Source organism: Narcine bancroftii, chromosome 3 (assembly GCF_036971445.1).
Source record: "Narcine bancroftii isolate sNarBan1 chromosome 3, sNarBan1.hap1, whole genome shotgun sequence".
In the NCBI taxonomy this organism is placed as follows: domain Eukaryota; kingdom Metazoa; phylum Chordata; class Chondrichthyes; order Torpediniformes; family Narcinidae; genus Narcine; species Narcine bancroftii.
Window position 1 is genome coordinate 234,897,112 of NC_091471.1, and position 22,362 is coordinate 234,919,473.

Sequence of the window (22,362 nt, forward strand, 5' to 3'; positions counted from 1 at the left end):
TGATCCGCTAGCCCGGATTGGACGCCCTGCAATCCGCTGCTGGCAATTGGCTGGTTTGGCCTCTGCTGTTGCAGCCTATAACCATATAACAATTACAGTCCGGAAACAGGCCATCTCGGCCCCTCTCGTCCGCACTGATTTAAGTGAACTCCATTAGTCCCACATACCTGCTTCCTGCCCATAACCCTCCAATTACAGTCCGGAAACAGGCCATCTCGACTCCTCTAGTCCGCACCGATTTAAGTGAACTCCATTAGTCCCATCGACATGCTCCCTGTCCATAACCCTCCAATTACAGTCCAGAAACAGGCCATCTTGGCCCCTCTAATCTGCACTGATTTAAGTGAACTCCTCTAGTTCAACCTATCCACTCCCTGCCCATACCCCTCCAATTACAGTCCAGAAACAGGCCATCTCGGCCTGTCCTACACTTCCTGTCCATAACCCTCCAATTCCCTCATATCCATGTACTCATCCAACCTTCTCTTAAATGACAAAATTAACCCTGCTGCAACCACCTCTTCCGGAAAGTCATTCCACTCAGCCACCACTCTCTGAGTGAAGAAGGCCCATCTCATGTTACTTCTCAACTTTTTCCCCCTAACCCTTAACCTATGACCCCTCGCTCCAATCTCACCTACCCTCAAGGGGAAGACCCTATTCACATCTACTCTGTCTATCCCCCTCGTAATTTTATATCCCTCTAACAATCCCCCCTCAACCTTCTATGCTCCAATGAATAAAGACCCAGTCTACTCAATCTTTCTCCATATTCTAGATACTGCAATCCTGGCAACATTTTAGTAAATCTCCTCTGCACCCTCTCTATCTTATTGATATCCTTCCTATAATTTGGGGACCAGAACTGCACAGAGTATTCCAAACTTGGCCTCACCAATGCCTTGAACAGTCTCAATATCACCTCCCAGCTCCTATATTCTATGCATACCAAAAGCCTTCTTCACCACCCTATCTACATGAGAATCCACTTTCAAGGAACGATGAACCATTATTCCAAGGTTCCTCTGCATTCATCAATGCCCTCCCCTTCACTGCATACTTCCTGTTTTGATTATTCTTCCCAAAATGAAGCACCTCACACTTATCTACATTAAACTCCACCTGCCATCTTTCAGCCCACTCTTCTAAGCAGTCCAAATCCTTTTGCAGTCCCCTAAAACCATCCTCACGATCCACAGCTCCCCCTATTTTTGTATCCTGCATATTTACTCACCCAATTTACCACCCCGTCATCCAAATCATTAGTGTAAATGACAAACAACAAGGGACCCAACACGATCCCTGAGCCACACCGCTCGTCACTGGCCTCCATCCTGACAGTTATCCACCATGGCTCTCTGGCCTATCTTCTAGCCAACATTGAACCCATCCGACTATCTCAACATTAATCCGTAGTGACTGAACCTTGCTTATCAACCTTCCATGTGAAGACTTATTGAAAGCCTTACTGAAATCCAGAGAGACCACCCTCTACCCTCATCAATCTTTCTATTGACCTCCTCAAAAAATTCCACAAGATTTGTCAAACATTACCTTCCCCTCACAAACCCATGTTGGCTGTCCCTGATCAATCCCTGCCCCTCTAGATACTTATACATATTATCTCTAAGAATGTTTTCCATTAATTTACCCACCACTGACATCAAATTTACTGACCGATAATTGCAGGGACTACACCTGGAGCCCTCTTTAAAGAGAGGAATGGGACCAACTCACCTCACATGTGGTCTATTCGATCATCGTGTCTTGTGTCTACACAACCCCCCCCCCCCACCTCCCTAGGACCAGTGATAGGAGTGTTGTTTTTCTGGAGGCCGGCCCCTGCACCGTGGGGTGAGTGACCGGCCGGGTAGAATCCAAGTGGGCCAGTTTTAGCTAGCCGACCGTGAAGGTCTCCCCACCCCCCACTGCCAACACACAGGTGGAGCCATTGTGTCTGATGGCGTGGTATGGCCCTTCATAAGGGCCGCTGGAGGGGTGGCCGGTGGGCTGCGTGTCGTACAAATATGTGCCCACAGTCTGTAAAGTTTTCAGGCACGAGAAAAATTTTAACGTTAAACTTTATTGCTACCCGAGGTTCATTGGGTTTACATAATTAATAATAGCCTAAATAATTCTGGAAATTGCTTAAATGTCTAAATTATATGAATAGTAACAGCAGAATTGTCTTGTAAAATTCTTCTGCATTTAATCACAACGTTATTCGCTACAACATTATAAGTCGCTGAGCGGAAGCCCTTTCTGAAAAATTTATTTGTCACTTTTTCCAAAACAAGCATAAGTATCACATCCAGGAAAACACCAATCCTTTTAAATCAAATTTATGCTTTCTTCTCGTGTCCATTCACTTCTTGGATACAAACACTTGGAGAATTTCCTTTCCTCCCACCCCAGAACTTTGAAAATTAAGCAACAACTGAAAGAATTGAACTAGCAAACAGTAAAGAAAAGGTAAGAAGAAAATGACAGCACCTTGCTAGTCTCTCTGATCAACCTTAAGGGCTGTCTTTATGTTATTTAGCCAGCCCTTTGTTTTGGAACTGCGGCCATTGATTATAGCTGCTCACCAACGTGCTCGGGATAAGGCATCTCTCGTTGTCTCATTTGGGCTTCCAAGGGATCACAGTGCCATTTTTTTTTGTTGCTGACAATTTTAATTCAGGCTCAGCTCATAGTCTGCCCACGTCCTCCAAGTTTCCCAATAAATACAGCTCCGGGTCCAGCGGGAAGCCTGTTCCCGCAATCCTAGTTAATGCGTTTGATTGTTCCAACCAAAAGGGTCTTGTAAAGGTTAAAACCTTGTTTTTGATTCTTAGTTAATTTTGTGCTTGTTTCTTTAAGAGAGCTATCGTTTGCAGTGTTACCGCACTGTGACAGAGTACATAGATATATTTTTGGAAAATAAATTGGGAAAGGTTTGTTAGGTCACATACAAACACTTCAAAATAGACATTTGAAATACTGGAGCTCTGCCCCATGCTAGACATAGTGGCTTCTTTCAGCTTTTGGCAAGAGCTTTGGAGAGTGCCCAAGAGACTTCATTAATGGATTGTTGTTTACCAAAGGCCACAGATGAAAAAGCTTGTCCAACCCACTCCTGTCTGGAAGGAGAACTTGCTGTTGTTAGAGGGTAACATGGTTTTCCAAGCAGAGAGTCAACAGGCTTTCTCTCAGAGAGAGAGAGAGAGAGATATACACAGAGATTACTTGTACAGTGTTACAGCCAGCAGAAGAAGCTGGGACTGGAACAGGACAAGCTTACGGAAAGCCCATTTGTAAGATAGCCTGGTCAAAGCCCTTGTGGTTCATGCAAGAGGAGAGGATGGGCTGTCTAATGTTTCACGTAGAATAAGAGAAACAGAAAGGAACTCTGTGATGACCTGAAAGAAAGAGGTTATCATCTGAAGAACCCTGACGGGGCAAGTTTTGTCAGCAAGACTCTGGAGTGGCTGATTAAAAAGGAATCAGTTGTGGATATCCTGGAACAACAAATCTTTCTCTGAAAACTGACAAGAACCTTCCTGAGCTTAGAATTAGAAGGGGGTTAAGTTAGGTTAAGTCAATAGTGATAAGTTAGAGTTTGATCCTGTTTTCATGTTTAAAGATAATTAAAAGCAACTTTTGTTTAAGTAACCATTCATCTTGGTGAATATCTATTGCTGCTGGGTTTATGGGTCCTCTGGGCCCATAACAATAGTGACCATGATGTAATATCCACCCAGGCTACTGGCTTGCTCTCATTCTACAAGATGTGAAGGAAGCATGAGCACGATAAATTTTTCTATCCCTTTAAGTTTTTGTATCTATATATTTCTTTGTATCTCTATCATACATGTCTCTGTGTTACTTGGGAGGCTACTTAAATAACGTAGAGGTGCAAGATTCAGATACAGAAGAGACTTCACTTACTATTGTCGTCCACCATCTCAGGAAACTGTTCGCACACTCACCTATACAGATCCATACACCCCACAGTGGTGCACTACAACGACTACAGTGAGAAGGGTATATTCTTACACAGTTACAAAATAGTTCACATTATCCTGACTATATAACATCCATCCATCTCAAGGTAAAGAAAATTTTAGTGTTGTCACTTTCTTTCCAGTGCATCTTAAATAACTGAACTTTTCCACTAGTTTATTTACACAACTATTTTTGAATGGTTCTTACCAATATTGTACTGGCAGCAGTATGTCCCTTCACCATCTTGTGGATTTGGCTGTGACCATTGGGCTCTGTGTAGCTGGTACATGTGGAGGTGATGTAGCTTATTGTACTTCATCTGACAACTGCTGTGTTGATGTTTCAGTATTAGTGGTTATGATGCCTTCACTTGATATTGGTGTTGCAGGCTTTGCTGGTATTAAACATCTTGTGTTGACCAGATGTGAATTCTGTTCCTCCTCAGCTGATGGCCAGAGTCTGTCTGGACAATGTATGATCTTGGTGTCTCAGCTTCTCTGATGACCTTTGCTGGGGTCCATGTTTTCAACATTGGCTCTTGAATATATCTCACTATATATGTAGTTATGTAGACACCCTCAATATCTATCTATATTTGAATCCCGAGGCTTCGTCTGCACAAGCAAGCGCTGTTGTTTTAGTTGCTGCCGGGTTTTTTTTAAACAGTTGCTGCTTTTGTAAAATGTCCTGGGATTTTAGCCACAATGTGGGGGAGGGGGTGTGAAGTTAGTATTTATGAGCCGGTATCCATAACTTTATTTTGAGAATGCAGCCGTGATAGGAGCTCTTCCACAGTCATGCACGAAGGAGGGGCTGTTTTGGCAAGAGATTGCAGGAAACATCGGCCTGGATAAAGGGCGTGGGCCTTCGTGGGCAGCCTGGAGATCTACCCACCAGGCAATTTCATGGAAATCAATGGCAAATTGGCCAGATAGCAAATCTCATTTATTAAAACAGCACTGGCAGATGTATTGAGATCCCTCTGAAGTCCAGCTCCCCTCTACCCATCATGACTTCATTCTCAGATAAAGTCATCAAAACCTTGGGATTTGAAGCACCAGTGTCAAAATAAATAGATAGAAAGATTGGGTAATTATGACAGCTCCGACCAGAGTATGTGAGAAGGTCCCAAGTGATACGAGCCCAAAGGACCCCAAAACCCAGCAGCAATAGATATTCATAAGACAAATGATTACGTAAACAAACATTGCTTTTAATTATCTTTAAACATGAAAATAGAATCAAACTTTAACTTATCTCTATTAACTTAACTAACCCAACTTAACCCCCTTCTAATTCTAAGTGCATGTGTATGTAATGTGTGTGTAAGTTCAGAAAAGTTATTTGGTTTACAGTCCAATGTCACTTCTCATTCCTCCAAGTTGTAGGCAATTCTTATACTGTGCACAGAATTTAACATTTATAAAGTTCACCAGGCTTTGGTGCTTGAAAGGTAAATCGTTACCGCTCAGGAAGGTTCTTGTCGGTTTTCAGAGAGAGATTTGTTGTTCCAGGACACCCACAATTGATTCCTTTGTAATCAGCCACTTCAGTGTCTTGCCAAAGAAACTTGCCCCCCCAGGGTTCTCCAGATGATATCCTCTTTCTTTCAGGTCACCACAGAATTCCTTCTTGTTTCTCTTATTCCAAGTGAAACATTAGACAGCAAGTCTTCTCCTCTTGCAAGGGCTTTGACCAGGCTGTCTTCCAAAATGGTGCATTCCACAAGCTTGCCAGCTTGTCTTGTTCCAGTCTCAGCTACTTCTGCTGGCTGTAACACTGATCTCAGTCTCTCTCTCTATTTGACTATCTCTGCTTTCAAAACCACATGAACCTCTTAGAACATCTCCTGACAATCTACGGCTCTACCAAGATCTTTCATCTGTGGCCTTTTGTAAACAACAATCCATTAGTGAAGTCTCTTGAGCACTCATCAAAGCTCTTGCAAAAGCTCTAAGGCCCCGATATGTCAAGCATGGGGCAAAGCTCCAGTATTTCAAATAAGATCTGTTTTAAAGTGTTTGTATGTGACCTGCTCAAACAAACCTTTCCCAATTATTCTCCAAAAACACATCTAAATACTCTGTCACACAAGAAATAAATCGAGCTTTAGCTTTGAAGGTCTATTGATACATGGAAGCTGGGCTCATGGAAAAACATTAATTGTTCTGATGAACGACAGGGATGTTTTTATCAAAAAATAATACATTTCTACTGAAACACAGCTCAAAAATTTTATAGACCATGATTTTGGTGTCACCCCCCTCCCCCGCGATGGAGTCACCCGGGGTAGTCCGCAACCCCCCTCCCCCCAGTGGGGCCAAGGCTTGCCTGTGCCACGGCCAGGACCTTCCATCCTCAGCCTCTATCTTCATTGGGGACTCCCCCTCCAGCATCTCATCCACATCGTCTTGCTTCTCCCCCCCCCCACCCTGCCAGAGTGAACCATTCAGCCAAGTTTTCCATCTCCCTCCTGCACGCTTTGTTGCCCCTGTTGAAAGGCATGGACAGAGCAGAAGTAGAATGAGTGCTTCCCATGTTGGAGGATCTCGCAGCACCTCGATCACTTTCCCTGATGGCAGCAGCAAGAACAGAGCATGTGCTGGGTGGTGGGGGTCCTTGATGATCGCTGCTGCTCTCCGACAACAGTGTTCCCCGTAGATGTTCTCGATGGTGGGAAGGGTTTTGCCTGTGATGTCCTGGGCTCTGTCCATGACCTTTTGGAGGGCTTTATTCTCAGGGGTATTGGTATTCTCACCCCAGACCACGATGTACCTGGTCAGCACACTTTCCACCACACCTCTGTAGAAATTTGCCAGGAATTCTGGTGTCGAACCAAACCTCCGCAAACTCGCGAGGAAGTCGAGGCGCTGACGTGCTTTCTTCACGATGCCATTGGTGTGTTGGGTCCAGGAAAGATCCTCCGAGATAATGACTCCCATAAAACTAAATATGCTCACCCTTCCCACTTTGATCCCCCAATGATCACTGGATTGTTCACCTCTGGCTTTCTCTTCCTGAAGTCATGATGAATCAGCTCTTTGGTTTTGGTGACAGCTTCTTGTGGGTGCACCATTTGGCCATTCCTGTATACTGACCCCCCCCCCAAACAGAGTCCAGTCCCGAGCTCCAGATCCAAACCTCTGATGCAATCAGGCAGCTTCCAGTGCCCTTGGCTCCCATTCATGTCCCAGTTCTGATATCTGGTAGCCCCTTCAGCCGGTCCTGAGCTGGTTTCTGGTGGCCCACAGCCCGGCGTGAGTCCCTCAACCACAGCAGCCTGCACAGGTTCCTCGTTGCTGGGGCTGGCCATGCCTCATCGGAGCTCCCTTGGCTCAGCCCCGGCTTCCTGACTGCTCCCTACAGAGGAGCCTCAGCTTTTCCCGAGCCTCCTGCCGCACACCCCCATCTCAGCGATGCTCTGCCTGGTTCGAATGAGGAGAACCCGACTCCAGCGTGTGCACCTCTCCACCTCTCCAACACCCTCCCAACCCCTCCAGGCCTCAGGAGACCCACCCAACCCTCCCAATCTATTGCAGGGACCTCTGTTGAAAGCCTGCATGGAGCTGCCAACATTAAAACCAGGCAGTTGGACCCTTTGGATCAGCACTGAGTCTCCACTCTTCTCTCCTCCTGGGTCCACATTGCCGTTCAGAGAGACTTGGGGCCAAATTCACTGCCAGAAACTTGAGTTCAATTAATTGCCATGTAATTGTACATGTCAGAATCAGGATTTATTCTCATGAACAAATCACGAAATCTGGTGTTTTGTGGCAGCTTCACAGGGCAGACATTCATATTATAACCATCTCACAACATTCATGTAAAAATAACTGCTCAAAAAGTCAGGCTGTGTCTGTGGTTCATTGATCATTCAGGAATCTGATGGCAGTGGGGAAGAAGCTGTCCTTGTGCTCAGCTTCAGGCTCCTGGACCTTTTCCCTGGTAGCAGAGTGAAGGGGGCCTGGCGTAGGGGGTGGGGGTGGGGGTCTTTGAGGATAGAGGCCGCTTTTTGAAGAACCTGCCCCATGTCAATGTCCTCGATGGAGTGGTCTGGAGCTCTCCCTCCCTCTCTCCCCCCATCTCCCCTCCATCTCTCTCTCCCCTCCTCCCTCCATCTCTTCCCTCCTCCTTCCTCTCCCTCCCCTTTCCCCATCTCCCCTCCCTCTCTCCCCCTGCCTCTCTCTTCTCCTTTGGATGTAAATAAGTTAAAGTTGATTGTGATCTGATTATACATCAGAATCTGGATTTACCATCATGAACAAGTCCTGAAATTCAGTGTTTTGCAGCAAATGCTCATATTAAAACCATCTCCCAAAAATTATATAAAAATAAGTGTCCTTATTCCGGAATCTGGTGGCAGTGGGGAAGATGCTCGACTTCAGGCTCCTGGACCCTTTCCCCACTGGTAGCAGAGTGAAGAGGGCCTGGCCTGGGGGGTGTGGAGGGTCCTTGAGGATAGAGGTTGCTTTTTGAAGACCCTGCCTCATGTCAATGTCCTCAATGGAGTGAAGTCTGGTGCCCTTGAATGTTGCAAGCCGAGTGAACGATCCTCTGGAGTTTATTCTTGTCCTGTGCATTGGCTCCAGAGAGTGATGCCACTGGCCAGAATATTCGCGGTCCACCCGCAGAAATTTGAAAGAGTCTTTGGTGACAGACCAAACTTCCTCAGACACCTCACAAACTATAGCCACTAGCGAGCCTGCTCCGTGATTGCATCAACGTGGAGGCTCCAGGACTGATCTTCAGAAGAGTACTGATCTTCAGAAGAGTACTGCACATACAATCTTCTTTGGCTTGGCTTCGCGGACGAAGATTTATGGAGGGGGTAAAAGTCCACGTCAGCTGCAGGCTCGTTTGTGGCTGACAAGTCCGATGCGGGACAGGCAGACACGGTTGCAGCGGCTGCAGGGGAAAATTGGTTGGTTGGGGTTGGGTGTTGGGTTTTTCCTCCTTTGCCTTTTGTCAGTGAGGTGGGCTCTGCGGTCTTCTTCAAAGGAGGTTGCTGCCCGCCGAACTGTGAGGCGCCAAGATGCACGGTTTGAGGCGATATCAGCCCACTGGCGGTGGTCAATGTGGCAGGCACCAAGAGATTTCTTTAGGCAGTCCTTGTACCTTTTCTTTGGTGCACCTCTGTCACGGTGGCCAGTGGAGAGCTCGCCATATAACACGATCTTGGGAAGGCGATGGTCCTCCATTCTGGAGATGTGACCCACCCAGCGCAGCTGGATCTTCAGCAGCGTGGTCTCGATGCTGTCGACCTCTGCCATCTCGAGTACTTCGACGTTAGGGATGAAAGCGCTCCAATGGATGTTGAGGATGGAGCAGAGACAACGCTGGTGGAAGCGTTCTAGGAGCCGTAGGTGATGCCGGTAGAGGACCCATGATTCGGAGCCGAACAGGAGTGTGGGTATGACAACGGCTCTGTATACGTTTATCTTTGTGAGGTTTTTCAGTTGACATACACTATATACGTCAATAAACTCGTTATATCTAACGGTTGTCATAGCTGAACGGTGGTGGTGGAGCCGAGCTCCCTCTGTGACACAAATGCTCTCCATGGCGTGCGCCTCTGACGACCAAGTCCAACTCCTGACCCTTCACGTGTGGCATCGTTCTGTTGCCCAGCGGAGCCGTTCTCACTGACGGGAGAAGGGCCTTGATCTCAGTGGGGGGGAGGGGGGGGGGTTTCCTTCACCACGGGTGTTGATTCATCTAGGAGAGGGGGAAAACTCCTGGTTTCAAACCTCTGCGGTTATGCTCACAGGAAAGGCCTTCGGGGTGCAGCCCCATGGAAAGATTCAGAGTCAGTGTCGCGGAGGCGGCTACCCAGCAACTCCAGCGACATGGCTGGCACCAAACGTTCCTCCTTCCTTTGGGCCTGTCACGTGTGGAGAAGGGAGAGCGGTTGGGGTCCCACTACATGGGCAACAGTCGGATCATCATATCAATTCTGCCCTGGCGTGTGCCCTGGAGAGGCTACTCCAGCTGACCGAAGGCGCAGTGCCAATGGCCGACGACAACCTACCGAGGCCACGACGTTATAATTTTGTTTGAAATGTTGGTTGTGCATCTTTATCTTTATAAAATATACTCTTTGACCTGCTGAGTTTCTCTAGCGTTGAATTTTTACCATAATATTTAACCATCGCTTTAATCCATGGCGGTGGGAAGAACTAGAGCAGCCATGGCGACCTACCTCTCCCAGAAGGCATCACGCGCCAGAAAGGCGGCGGCAGGGGTTGGGGGGGGGGGGGGGGGCGCCTGCGCGTTGGGGAGACGGTGCTTGCGCATTGGAAAGGTGACGCCCAAAGGTGAGAGCGGACGCGTCTGAGGAAGTGGCGGTGAGAAAGGATGCGAGCATTCTGTTGGACCAGGCGGAGGACCGGCGCCAGCATCGGGAAGCGCAAGTCCCCAGAAGTGGAGTCCTCCCCGGCCTCTCACCGCCGCCGTCTCCTGTAAATCAGTCCGCCGCCCCGCCCCCACGTGGGGGAGGGTGGAGGCGCGGGCCGCGCGGTGGATTGGAGGAGAGCGCGCGGAGGGGAGGGAGACAGTCAGGCCATTCAGCCCGACCTCCGGTTGCTGTCCCAAATCCAGTAGACGCGGTTCCGTCCCCTCCTCGAGGGGTCAGACGAGCCCTTTCTCCCCTCCAGGGGACGGAAAAGGCCATTTGGCCCCTCTTCGAGCAGGGGAGGCCATTCGGCTTGTCTGATGGCTAATAGGCCTCATGGCGGATCCCTCCTGGGGTAGCGAGGGTGCATCGGGTCCCCGAGGTGGAGGAAGGCCATTCTACCCCTTTGGGGATAGGAGAGGCAATTCTACCCCTCTAGGGGTTTGGGAGAGGTCATTCTACCCCTCTGGTGGGTAGGGAGGGGCTATTATGATGCTTCCAGGGGACAGGGAAACTCCAGTGCCACAAGGCGGTCGGGAGAGTCCATTTAACATGTCTAGGTGGTAGGGATCGTCCTTTCAATTAGTCCAGAGGATAAGGAAAGTCCTTTCATCACTTCTAAGCGGTAGGGGGTGAGGGGAGTCCATTCAAGGCCTTAGGGGTGGGAGAGTCCATTCGACCCCCCCCCCCTCCTGGCGGGGTTTTGAGTCCATTTGACACTTCCTACAAGATAGGGTGAGTCCATTCTATCCATCTATCTTTTTTCAAACTTTATTTAAGGATAGAAAAAATATAACATACAATCTAATAATAATCAAAAATTAATTTTACAAAGATATATATAAAACCCAACCCTACCCTCCCACCCCTTCAAACAGTTCCCTTAAGGGGAGCCAAAAATATAAATTATATATATAAAAATATTATAAATATTAAGAACAATTCAACGTCTATCTAAATATATATATATTCCAAATACGGAGACCATTTACTAACAAAAAAGGAATAATTATCATGTAAATTGTAGGTAATTTTTTCCAAAACAATACAAGTTTTCAATTCATTCTGCCAACCTAGTATATTAATCGCTGTATTGTCTTTCCAAGTACTCGTGACACATTTATGTGCTACTGATAACACAAAATGTACAAAAGCAATTTGAATTTTATCCAAACCCAACCTCTCAACGAAACCAAATTACCCAACAAGAAAATCGTTGGGTGAAATGGTAATGTAAAGTTATACAGTTTTTCCAAAACTACTTTAATTCCTTGCCAGAATGGTTGAACTTTAACAAGTCCAAACAGCATGTAAAAAAGTTCCAATGCATGAATCACATCTAAAACATAAATCTGAATTACTAAACCCATATTTTTTCAGTTTCTCCGGAGTCAAATATAATTGATGTAAAAAATTATAATTAACCATTCCATATCTTACATTAGTCCATTTAATTAATGGACACAGATCTGCCCAATCATCTTCAGGAAAAATAAACACTAAGTCACTTTTCCATTTAAGTTTAGATTTTTCCCAATCCGGCTTATCCATATTATCTTGTAACAGATTATACATAGCCGAAATATAACCCTTCTTTGCTACAGAGGAAATCAAAGACTCAAATCTCGACAAAGTAGGTAAATTCATCTCTCTACCATAATTATCCTTTGCCAAGGCTCTAAATTGGTAATACACACAAAGAATTTACAGATATATCAAATCTCTCTCAATTGAAAGAAATTGTCCCTCTTCAAAACAATCCTGTATTGTCTTTATACCCTAGAATCCCAACTCTTTAAATAATTATTAAACATTGAAAAAGAAATAAGCTAGTTATTATACAATGGAGTTAAAATTGATAATTTATCTTTTGATCCCAAAACCCTATTTTTTTAAAATCCAGATCTTTAGCAAATGTTTCAATACCGGCATATTATTTTCCTGTAACAAATTCAAGTTCCAACGAAATATAAATTCATGTACCTCGACCTCAGAAATACACGCCATTTCCACCTTAGTCCAGCTAGGAGTTTGATCTAGATCCATCAACCTACTAATAAACTTCAACTGGGCCGCTTCATAATAATTTTGAAAATGTGGTAACTGAAGTCCACTTAACACATGTAAGTTTATACAATGCCATTCGAGCTAATTTACCTTTCCATAAAAACTCCCACACTGCCTTATTTAAATCCTGAAAAAACCCTTTGAAAGTAAACAAAGTATTGACTGAAATAAATATTGAATTTGGGGAAAAATATTCATTTTAATACAATTAACCCTACCAATCAAAGTTAATGGAAAATCTTTCCACTTAATCAAATCAGCTTTAATCCGTTTTAATATAGGCACAAAATTTAACTGATACAATGACTGATAATTAATGATTACAAACACACCTTAATTTTGTAATAGTTTTAAATTCTGAATAATCTCCTATTCCAACTGGAAAAATTTCACTTTTATATCAATTAACTTTATATCCTGACAATTCTCCAAATTTCGACAAGCACTCTTGTAACTGCTTCAATGACCATTCCGGTTCCATCAAACATATCAATGCATCATCTGCAAATAAATTAATCTTATATTCTTCATTCATAACCTTCATCCCTCTAATTTCATAATTTTGTCTAATAGTCTGAGCTAAAGGTACAATAGCCAATGCAAATAAGGCTGGTGACAATGGACAGCCCTGCCAATTTCCATTCTAAACATCTAGAGGGTAGGGTGAGTCTAGATGACCCCTCTATGGGGTAGGGAGAGTCTATTCGACCCTTCTTGTGGGGAGGAGAGACCATTCAACCCCTCTAGGGGTTGGGGAAGTCCCTTAACCTCTTCAGGATAGGAGAGACTACTCGACCCCTCTAAGGGGTAGGAAAGTCCATACAACCACTCTCGGGGCAAGGGGAGTCCATACGGCCCCTCTATGAGTGACACCCTCCCCCAGACCCCTGGGATGTTCCAACAAGATGTCCTTTTTGTCCAGACAGACGTGGCTGGCCGGCCAGGGGAGATGGCGTCTCTCCGGATCGGGAAGCTGGGAGCACGGTCTACTGCCCTGTTCCTGTGTGACATGCAGGAGAAATTCCGTGAGAGCGTGGCATTCTTCCCTCAAGTGGTCTGCGTGTCGGCACGAATGCTGCAGGTGGGAGAGAGAGTGGGGGGAGAGGGGGAGAAAGGGTGGGGAGAGAGGGTGAAGAGTGTGGGGAGAGGGGGAAGAGAGGGTGTAGAGGGAAGGGGAGAGAGAGAGAAGGGGCAGAAAGTGGGGAGTGGGAGAGAGGGGAAGAGAGAGAGAGGGAGGAGATGGGAAAGAGAGGGGGAGACGGGTTAGAAAAGGAGGGGTGGAATTACAGAGGGTGAGAGCATTGCAGGAGTCTGTACTAATTGGCCTCTCCCGTCCTCTCTTCCCCCTTTCTCCTCTATACCCCTTCTCTCCCCTCATCCACCCCCCCATCACCCCTAACCTCACCCCATCTCTCCCTCACCTTCTCTCTACCCGTCTCTCCCCTGGGCAGGGGGCGAAGACACTAGACCTACCGATCATCGTGACAGAACAGTATCCCCAAGGTCTGGGTCCCACTGTCCCAGAGTTGGGGGCTCAGGGGTTGAAGAAGTTCAGCAAGACCTGCTTCACTATGCTGTGTCCTGAGGTGGAGAGGGAACTGGGGAGCCTGTCCGATCTCCAGTCCGTTATGCTCTGTGGGATAGAGACACAGGCGTGTATTATGGTGAGTATGATGGGATGGGGGAGAGGGATTTTCACTGTGTCCCACCCCGGGAGTATGTGACGGAATGGAGGAGAGGGGGATTCATTCTGTGTGCCCCCCCAGGAGTGTGTGATGGGACGGGGGAGAGGGAACTTCACTCTGTGTCCCACCCCAGGAGTGTGTATCTTTACCACGGTCTAGATCTCTTTAACCTCCTCCCCTGATTTTATTTCCAGAGCACAGCGCTGGACCTTCTGGAGAGAGGAATAGATGTACACGTGATCGCAGATGCCTGTTCATCACGCAGGTGAGGGAGGGAGGAGAGATGGGGAGAGAGGAGGGGTAAAAAGAGAGAAGTGGAGAGACTGGGAGAGAGAGAGGGGCAAACAGAGAGAGATAGAGGGGAGATAGTGAGGGAGTGGGTGGAAAGATTATAGCAGGTAGGAGAGAGGGATGAGAGAACAAGGGAAGAGTAAGGGGGAGAGGAAGAGATTGGGGAAAGGGGGAATGAGGGAGAAGAAAGGAAGAGGCTGTGGAATGTTGTCGATTTATCAGTGAGGGGGTTGATGATGTTCTCCATTGAACCCCCTTCCTCCAGCCAGGTCGACCGTCTCCTGGCCTTCTCTAGGTTGAGCCAGAGTGGAGCATACATCACAACCAGCGAAGCTGCTCTTCTCCAACTTGTTCGAGATGCCAAGCACCCGAAATTCCGGGAGGTGAGTGCACAGTTCCTGTCTCTGTTCCCCACACCGAGCACCGTACACAGTTCCCGTCTCTGTTCCCCATACCACGAGCACCGTGTACAGTTCCCGTATCCGATCCCCACACCACGAGCACCGTACACAGTTCCTGTCTTAGTTCCCCACACCACGAGCACTCTACACAGTTCCCGTCTTCGTTCCCCACACCACGAGCACTCTACACAGTTCCCGTCTTCGTTCCCCACACCACAAGCACCGCGTACAGTTCCCGTCTCTGTTCCCCACCACGAGCACAGTACACAGTTCCCGTCTCCGTCCCCACACCACGAACACCGTACACAGTTCCCGTCTCCATACCCTACACCACAAGCACCGAACACAGTGCCCATCTCCATATCCCTCACCGGGAGCATTGTGCACAGTTCCCGGTCTCCGTACACCACACCGGGTGCACCATACACAGTTACATTCCCTGTACCCTTCACCGGGAGCAGCATGCACAGTTCACATCTCCGTATCCTACACTGGGAGCACCGTGCACTGTTCCCTTCACCATATCCCACACCGGGAGAATTGTGCACAGTTCCTGGTCTCCGTATCCCACACTGAAATCACCATGCACAGTTCCTTGGTCTGTATCCCTCACTGGGAGCACCGTACACAGTTCATAGTCTCTGTACCCCAGACCGGGAGCATTGTACACAGTTCCCATCTCTATACCCAACACCTGGAGCACCCTGCACAGTTCCCGTCCCCATATCCCAGTCCGGGAGCATCGTGCACAGTTCCCGGTCTCTGTACACCACACCTGGAGCACCGTGCAGAGTTACCGTCCCTGTACCCTTCACCGGGATCACCGTGCACAGTTCCCTACTCCGTATCCCTCACCGGGAGCACTGTGCACTGTTCCCGTCTCCGTATCCCACACCGGGAGCACCGGGCATAGTTCCCATCTCCGTATACCCCACCGGGAGCACTGTGTACTGTTCCAGTCTCCATATCCCACACAGGGAGCACTGTACACTGTACCCGGTCTCCAAATTCGAATCCGGGAGCTCCGTGCACAGTTACCGGTGTCCGTATCCTCCACCGGGAGGACCATGCATCGTTCCCGTCTCCGTTTCCCACTCTGGGAGCATCGTGCACAGTTCCCGGTCTCCGTATCCCACATCGGGATCACCGTGCACAGTTCTCGTCACCATATCCCACACCAGGTGTACCGTACACAGTTCCTGTCTCTGTATCCCACAACCTGAACGCCTTGCACAATTTTTGACCCCGTATCCCAGTCTGGGAGCATCATGCACAGTTCCCATCTCGATATCCCACACCGGGAGCACCGGGCATAGTTCCCATCTCCGTATACCCCACCGGGAGCACCGTGCACAGTTTCCTGTCTCCATATCTCGCACCAGGAGCACTGTGCACTGTTCCTGTCTCCGTATCCCACTCCGGGAGCATCTTGCACAGTTCCTGGTCTCTGTACTCCACACCAGGAGCACCATACACAGTTACATTCCCTGTACCCTTCACCGGGAGCACCATGCACATTTCGCATCTCCATACCCAGCACCTGGAGCACCATGGACAGTTACCGTCCCTGTACCCTTCACTGGGATCACCGTGCACAGTTCCTATCCCTGTATCCCTCACCGGGAGCACTGTGCACTGTTCCCGGTCTCCATATCTTGCACCAGGAGCACTGTGCACTGTTCCCGTCTCCGTATTCCACACCGGGAGCACCGGGCATAGTTCCAATCTCCGTATACCCCACCGGGAGCACCGTGCACTTTTCCCATCTCTATATCCCCTACCGGAAGCATCATGCACTGTTCCTATCTCCGTTTCCCACTCCAGGCGTATCATGCACAGCTCCTGGTCTCTGTACACCACACCTGGAGCACTGTGTACAGTTACCGTCCCTGTACCCTTCACCAGGATCACCGTGCAGTTATCGTCTGCGTATCCCACAAAGGGAGCTCCGTGAATAGTTCCTGTCTCAATACCCCACACCTGGAGCACTGTGTACAGTTCCTGTCTCCGTATCCCAGTCCGGGACCATCGTGCACAGATACCAGTCTCCGAACACCACACCTGGAGCTGCATGCACAGTTACCGTCCCTGTGCCCTTCACCGGGAGCATCATGCACAGTTCCCGGTCTGCGTACACCACACCTGTAGCACCGTGCACAGTTACCATCCATGTACCCTTCACCGAGATAACCGTGCACAATTCCCGTCTCCATATTCCACACCGGGAGCACTGTGCACAGTTCCCGGTCTCTGTACACCACACCTGGAGCATCGTGAACAGTTTACCGTCCCTGTACCCTTCACCAGGATCACCGTGCACAGTTCCCATCTCCGTATCCCACATAGGAAGAACCGTGCACAGTTCCAGTCTCCGTATCCCACATAGGGAGCACCGTGAACAGTTCCAGTCTCCGTATCCCACAACGGGAGCACTGGGCATAGTTCTCGCCTCTGTTTCCCCCACCGGAAGCACCATGCACTGTTCCCGTCTCCGTTACCCACTCCGGGCACATCGTGCACAGTTCTCTGTCTCCGTATCCCACACTGGGAGCACCGTGTACTGTTCCCGTCACCATATCCCACACCGGGAGAATTGTGCACAGTTCCTGGTCTCCGTATCCCATACTGATATCACTGTGCACAGTTCCTTGTTCTGTATCCCTCACCAGGAGCACCTTACAAGTTCACAGTCTCCGTACCCCAGACCGGGACCATTGTACACAGTTCCCGTCTCCATACCCAACACCTTAAGCACCCTGCACAGTTCCTGTCCCCGTATTCCAGTCCGGGTGCATTGTGCACAGTTCCTGGATTCTGTACACCAGACCTGGATCACCGTGCAGAGTTACCCTCTCCGTATCCCACACAGGGAGCTCCGTGCATAGTCTCTGTCTCAATACCCCACACCGTGAGCACCGTGCACAGTTCCCATCTCCATACCCAGCACCTGGAGCAACGTGGACAGTTACCGTCCCTGTACCCTTCACCGGGATCACCGTGCACAGTTCCCGGTCTCCGTATCTCACACCAGGAGCACTGTACTGTTCCTGTCTCCATATACCGCACCGGGAGCACTGTGCACTGTTACCGTCTCCGTATCCCACACAGGGAGCACCATGCACAGTTCCCATCTCTGTATCCTACACTGGGAGAATCGTGCACAGTTCCTGGTCTCCATATCCCAGTCCGGGAGCACCATGCACAGTTCCCGATCTCTGTACACCACACCTGGAGCACCGTGCACAGTTACCGTCCCTGTACCCCACCAGGATCACCGTGCAGTTATCGTCTGCGTATCCCACACAGGGAGCTCCGTGCATAGTTCCTGTCTCAATACCCCACACCGTGAGGATCGTGCACTGTTCCCACCTCCATACCCAGCACCTGGAGCACCGTGGACAGTTACCATCCCTGTACCCTTCACAGAGACCACCATGCCCAGTTCCCATCTCCGTATCCCTCACCGGGAGAACCGTGCACAGTTCCTGTCCCCGTATCCCAGTCCGGGAGCATCGTGCACAGTTCCCAGATTCTGTATACCGCACCTGGAGCACCGTGCAGAGTTACCCTCTCTGTATCCCACACAGGGAGCTCCGTGCATAGTCCCTGTCTCAATACCCCACACCGTGAACCACAGGCATGGTTCCTATTTCCGTATACCCCACCGGGAGCACCGTGCACTTTTACCGTCTCCGTATCCCACACAGGGAGCACCGTGCACAGTTCCCATCTCCATACCCAGCACCTGGAGCACCGTGGACAGTCACCGGCCCTGTACCCTTCACCGGGATCACCGTGCACAGTTACCGTCTCCATATACCTCACCAGGAGCACTGTGCACTGTTCCCGTCTCTGTATCCCACACCGGGAGCACCGGGCATAGTTCCCATCTCCGTATACCCCACCGGGAGCACTGTGTACTGTTCCTGTCTCCATATCCCACACAGGGAGCACTGTGCACAGTTCCCGGTCTCCGAATTCGAATCCGGGAGCTCTGTGCACAGTTACCGGTTTCCATATCCCCCACCAGAAGAACCATCCACTGTTCCCATCTCCGTTTCCTACTCCGGGCTCATCGTGCACAGTTCCCGGTCTCCGAATTCGAATCCGGGAGCTCTGTGCACAGTTACCGGTTTCCATATTCCCCACCAGAAGAACCATCCACTGTTCCCATCTCCGTTTCCCACTCCGGGCTCATCGTGCACAGTTCCCGGTCTCCATACACTACACCGGGTGCACCATACACAGTTACATTCCCTGTACCCTTCTCTGGGAGCACCATGCTCAGTTCCCATCTCCATATCCTACACTGGGAGCACCGTGCACAGTTCCCGTCACCATATCCCACACCGGGAGAATCGTGCACAGTTCCTGGTCTCTATATCCCAGTCTGGGAGCATCATGCACAGCTCCTGGTCTCTGTACACCACACCTGGAGCACCGTGCATAGTTACCGTCCCTGTCCCCTTCACCAGGATCACTGTGCAGTTATCGTCTGCATATCCCACACCGGGAGCTCCGTGCATAGTTCCCGTCCCAATATCCAACACCTGGACCACTGTGTACAGTTCCTGTCTCCGTATCCCAGTCCGGGACCATCGTGCACAGATACCAGTCTCCGTACACCATCCATGTACCCTTCACCGAGATAACCGTGCACAATTCCCGTCTACGTATTCCACACCGGGAGCACTGTGCACAGTTCCCGTCACCATATCCCAGGTTGGGAGCATCGTGCACTGTTCCCGTCTCCATACCCAGCACCTGGAGCACCGTGGACAGTTACCGTCCCTGTACCCTTCACCGGGATCACCGTGCACAGTTCCCGTTTCCGTATCCCTCACCGGGATCACCGTGCACAGTTCCCGTCTCCGTATCCCTCACCGGGATCACCGTGCACAGTTCCCGTCTCCGTATCCCTCACCGGGATCACCGTGCACAGTTCCCGTCTCCGTATCCCTCACCGGGATCACCGTGCACAGTTCCCGTTTCCGTATCCCTCACTGGGAGCACCGTGTACTGTTCCCGTCTCCATATTCCACATCGGGAGCACTGGGCATAGTTCCCGTCTACGTTTCCCCCACCGGAAGCACCATGCACTGTTCCCGTCTCCGTTTCCCACTCCGGGCGCATCGTGCACAGTTCCCTGTCTCCGTATACCCCACCGAAAGCACCATGCACAGTTTCCATCTCCATATCCCACACTGGGAGCACCGTGCACTGTTGCCGTCACCATATGCCACACCGGGAAAATCATGCACAGTTCCTGGTCTCCGTATCCCATACTGAAATCACCGTACATAGTTCCTTGGTCTGCATCCCTCATCAGGAGCACCGTACACAGTTCGTAGTCTCCGAACCCCAGACTGGGAGCATTGTACACAGTTCCCATCTCCATACCCAACACCTTGAGCACCCTGCACAATTCCCGTCCCAATATCCTAGTCCGGGAGCATCGTGCACAGTTCCCGGATTCTGTACACCACACCTGGAGCACCGTGCAAAGTACCCTTCACCAGGATAACCGTGCACAGTTATCCTCTCCGTATCCCACACAGGGAGTTCTGTGCATAGTTCCTGTCTCAATACCCCACACCGTGAGCACCGTGCACAGTTCCCGGTCTCCATATCTCGCACCAGGAGCATTGTGCACTGTTCCCATCTCTGAATACCCCACTGGGAGCACTGTGCACTGTTCCTGTCTCCGTATCCCACCCAGGGAGCACCGTGCACATTTCCCATCTCCATACCCAGCACCTGGAGCACCGTGGACAGTTACCATCCCTGTACCCTTCACTGGGAAAACCATGCACAGTTCCTGTTTCCGTATCCCTCACCGGGATTACTGTGCACAGTTCCCGTTTCCGTATCCCCCACTGGGAGGACCATGGATTGTTCCCATCTCCGTATTCCACACTGGGAGCAACGTGCACTGTTCACGTCTCCGTATCCCACACAGGGAGCTCTGTGAATAGTTCCTGTCTCAATACCCCACACCTGGAGCACTGTGTACAGTTCCTGTCTCCGTATCCCAGTCCAGGACCATCGTGCAAAGATACCAGTCTCCGTACATCACACCTGGAGCAGCATGCACAATTACCGACCCTGTACCCTTCACCGGGAGCACCATGCACAGTTCCCAGTCTGCGTACACCACACCTGTAGCACCGTGCACAGTTACCATCCATGTACCCTTCACCGAGATAACCGTGCACAGTTCCCGGTCTCCGTATCCCACACTAAAAAACCGTACACAATTCCTAGGTCTGCACCCCTCACCGGGAGGACTGTACACGGTTCCCATCTCCGTATCCCAGGCTGGGATCACTGTGCACAGTTCCCGTCTCTGTCCCCCACACCGCGTGTACCGTACACACTTCCTGTCTCTGTATCCCAGAATGGGAGTGCCATCCACAATTTTTGTCTCCGCATCCCATACCGGGAGCACCATGTACAGTTCCCCTCCCCATTCCCTACACCGGGAGCACCATGCAAATTTGACGTCCCTGTTCCCCACAGTGGGAGCACCGTGTGCAGTTCCCGTGCCCCACATCGGGAGGACCGTGCACAGTTCCCATCCCCCACACTGGGAGCACTGTCCACAGATCCCGGTTTCCATATCCCACACCGGGAGCACTGTCCATAGTTCCCGGTTTTTGTATCTCACACCGGGAACAGCGTGCACAATTCCCAGACTCTGTAATACACACCGGTAGCACCGTACACAGTTTCCGTTTCCGTATCCCAGTCCGGGAGCACCATGCACAGTTCCCAGCCTCCGTATTCCACACTGGGAGCACCGTGCACAGTTCCCAGTCTCCGTATTGCCGTGTCCGAGATACTCTGAGTCATATTGCTTGCAGATGCTTACACAACCCCTTTTCTCTCTCCCTAGGTACAGAAGATCATCAGGGAACCTTCTCCAGACAGTGACCTCATCGGCTTATTTGGGGCAAGGTTTGGGCCTCAAGTCTGATCTATATTTTGTCAAACTCAAACCTCCCAGAGATTTTACCCATTCCTCTTCCTGTCACCTGCTCTCTCCCCCTCCCTTTCCCATCCCTCTCTCCTCCCCTCCTTTTCTTTGTCCCTTTCTCTCTCCCCTCCCTCTCTCTCTTCCCTCTTCTTCCCTATCTAATCTCTCTCACTTTCCTCTTCTAACTCTCCCCCTCTCCCTCCCTTCACTCCCCAACTCCCTCTACCCCCTCATTCTCCATTTGCTTCCATTATTGACTGCACCATGTTAAGCTAAAATAAACAAAATTCGATACCTTCATCAGATTATTGAGTTGTGGTCAGGAGATCCTGTTACACTTGTACAAGGTATTGGTAAGGCTCTGCTTGGAAGATTGTATTCAATTCTGGACAACTCACCTTAGGAGCGACACATGTCAAGTTGGGGAGGGTGCAGAGGGTATCGGCGAGCACGTTGCCGGGACTCAGGCAGGGGCCTGAGCTGCAGGGAGAGGTGGAGCCGGCTGAGGATTTGTCACGCGAGGGCATGAGGGTGAGGGATGAACTCATGGAGGTGTTTAGAACC

At 49.7% G+C, this 22,362-nt stretch overlaps 1 protein-coding gene across 7 annotated transcripts; it reads left to right on the forward strand.

Annotated features, from left to right (window-relative positions):
- Nucleotides 1-10,238: 10,238 nt before the first annotated feature.
- Nucleotides 10,239-22,098, forward strand: isoc2 (isochorismatase domain containing 2). Of its 7 annotated transcripts, none has more exons than XM_069922909.1 (6): nucleotides 10,239-10,301; nucleotides 13,368-13,526; nucleotides 13,897-14,109; nucleotides 14,325-14,395; nucleotides 14,687-14,804; nucleotides 21,718-22,098. In XM_069922909.1, the coding sequence occupies exons 2-6, from the start codon at nucleotides 13,395-13,397 to the stop codon at nucleotides 21,796-21,798; spliced, it is 615 nt and encodes a 204-aa protein (XP_069779010.1). In that variant the 5' UTR covers nucleotides 10,239-10,301; nucleotides 13,368-13,394; the 3' UTR covers nucleotides 21,799-22,098. The 7 variants fall into 7 exon arrangements, with proteins under 7 accessions (XP_069779010.1, XP_069779011.1, XP_069779015.1 ...); XM_069922910.1 differs by having other exon boundaries at nucleotides 10,275-10,331; XM_069922914.1 differs by having other exon boundaries at nucleotides 10,278-10,301; nucleotides 13,372-13,526.
- Nucleotides 22,099-22,362: the final 264 nt, after the last annotated feature.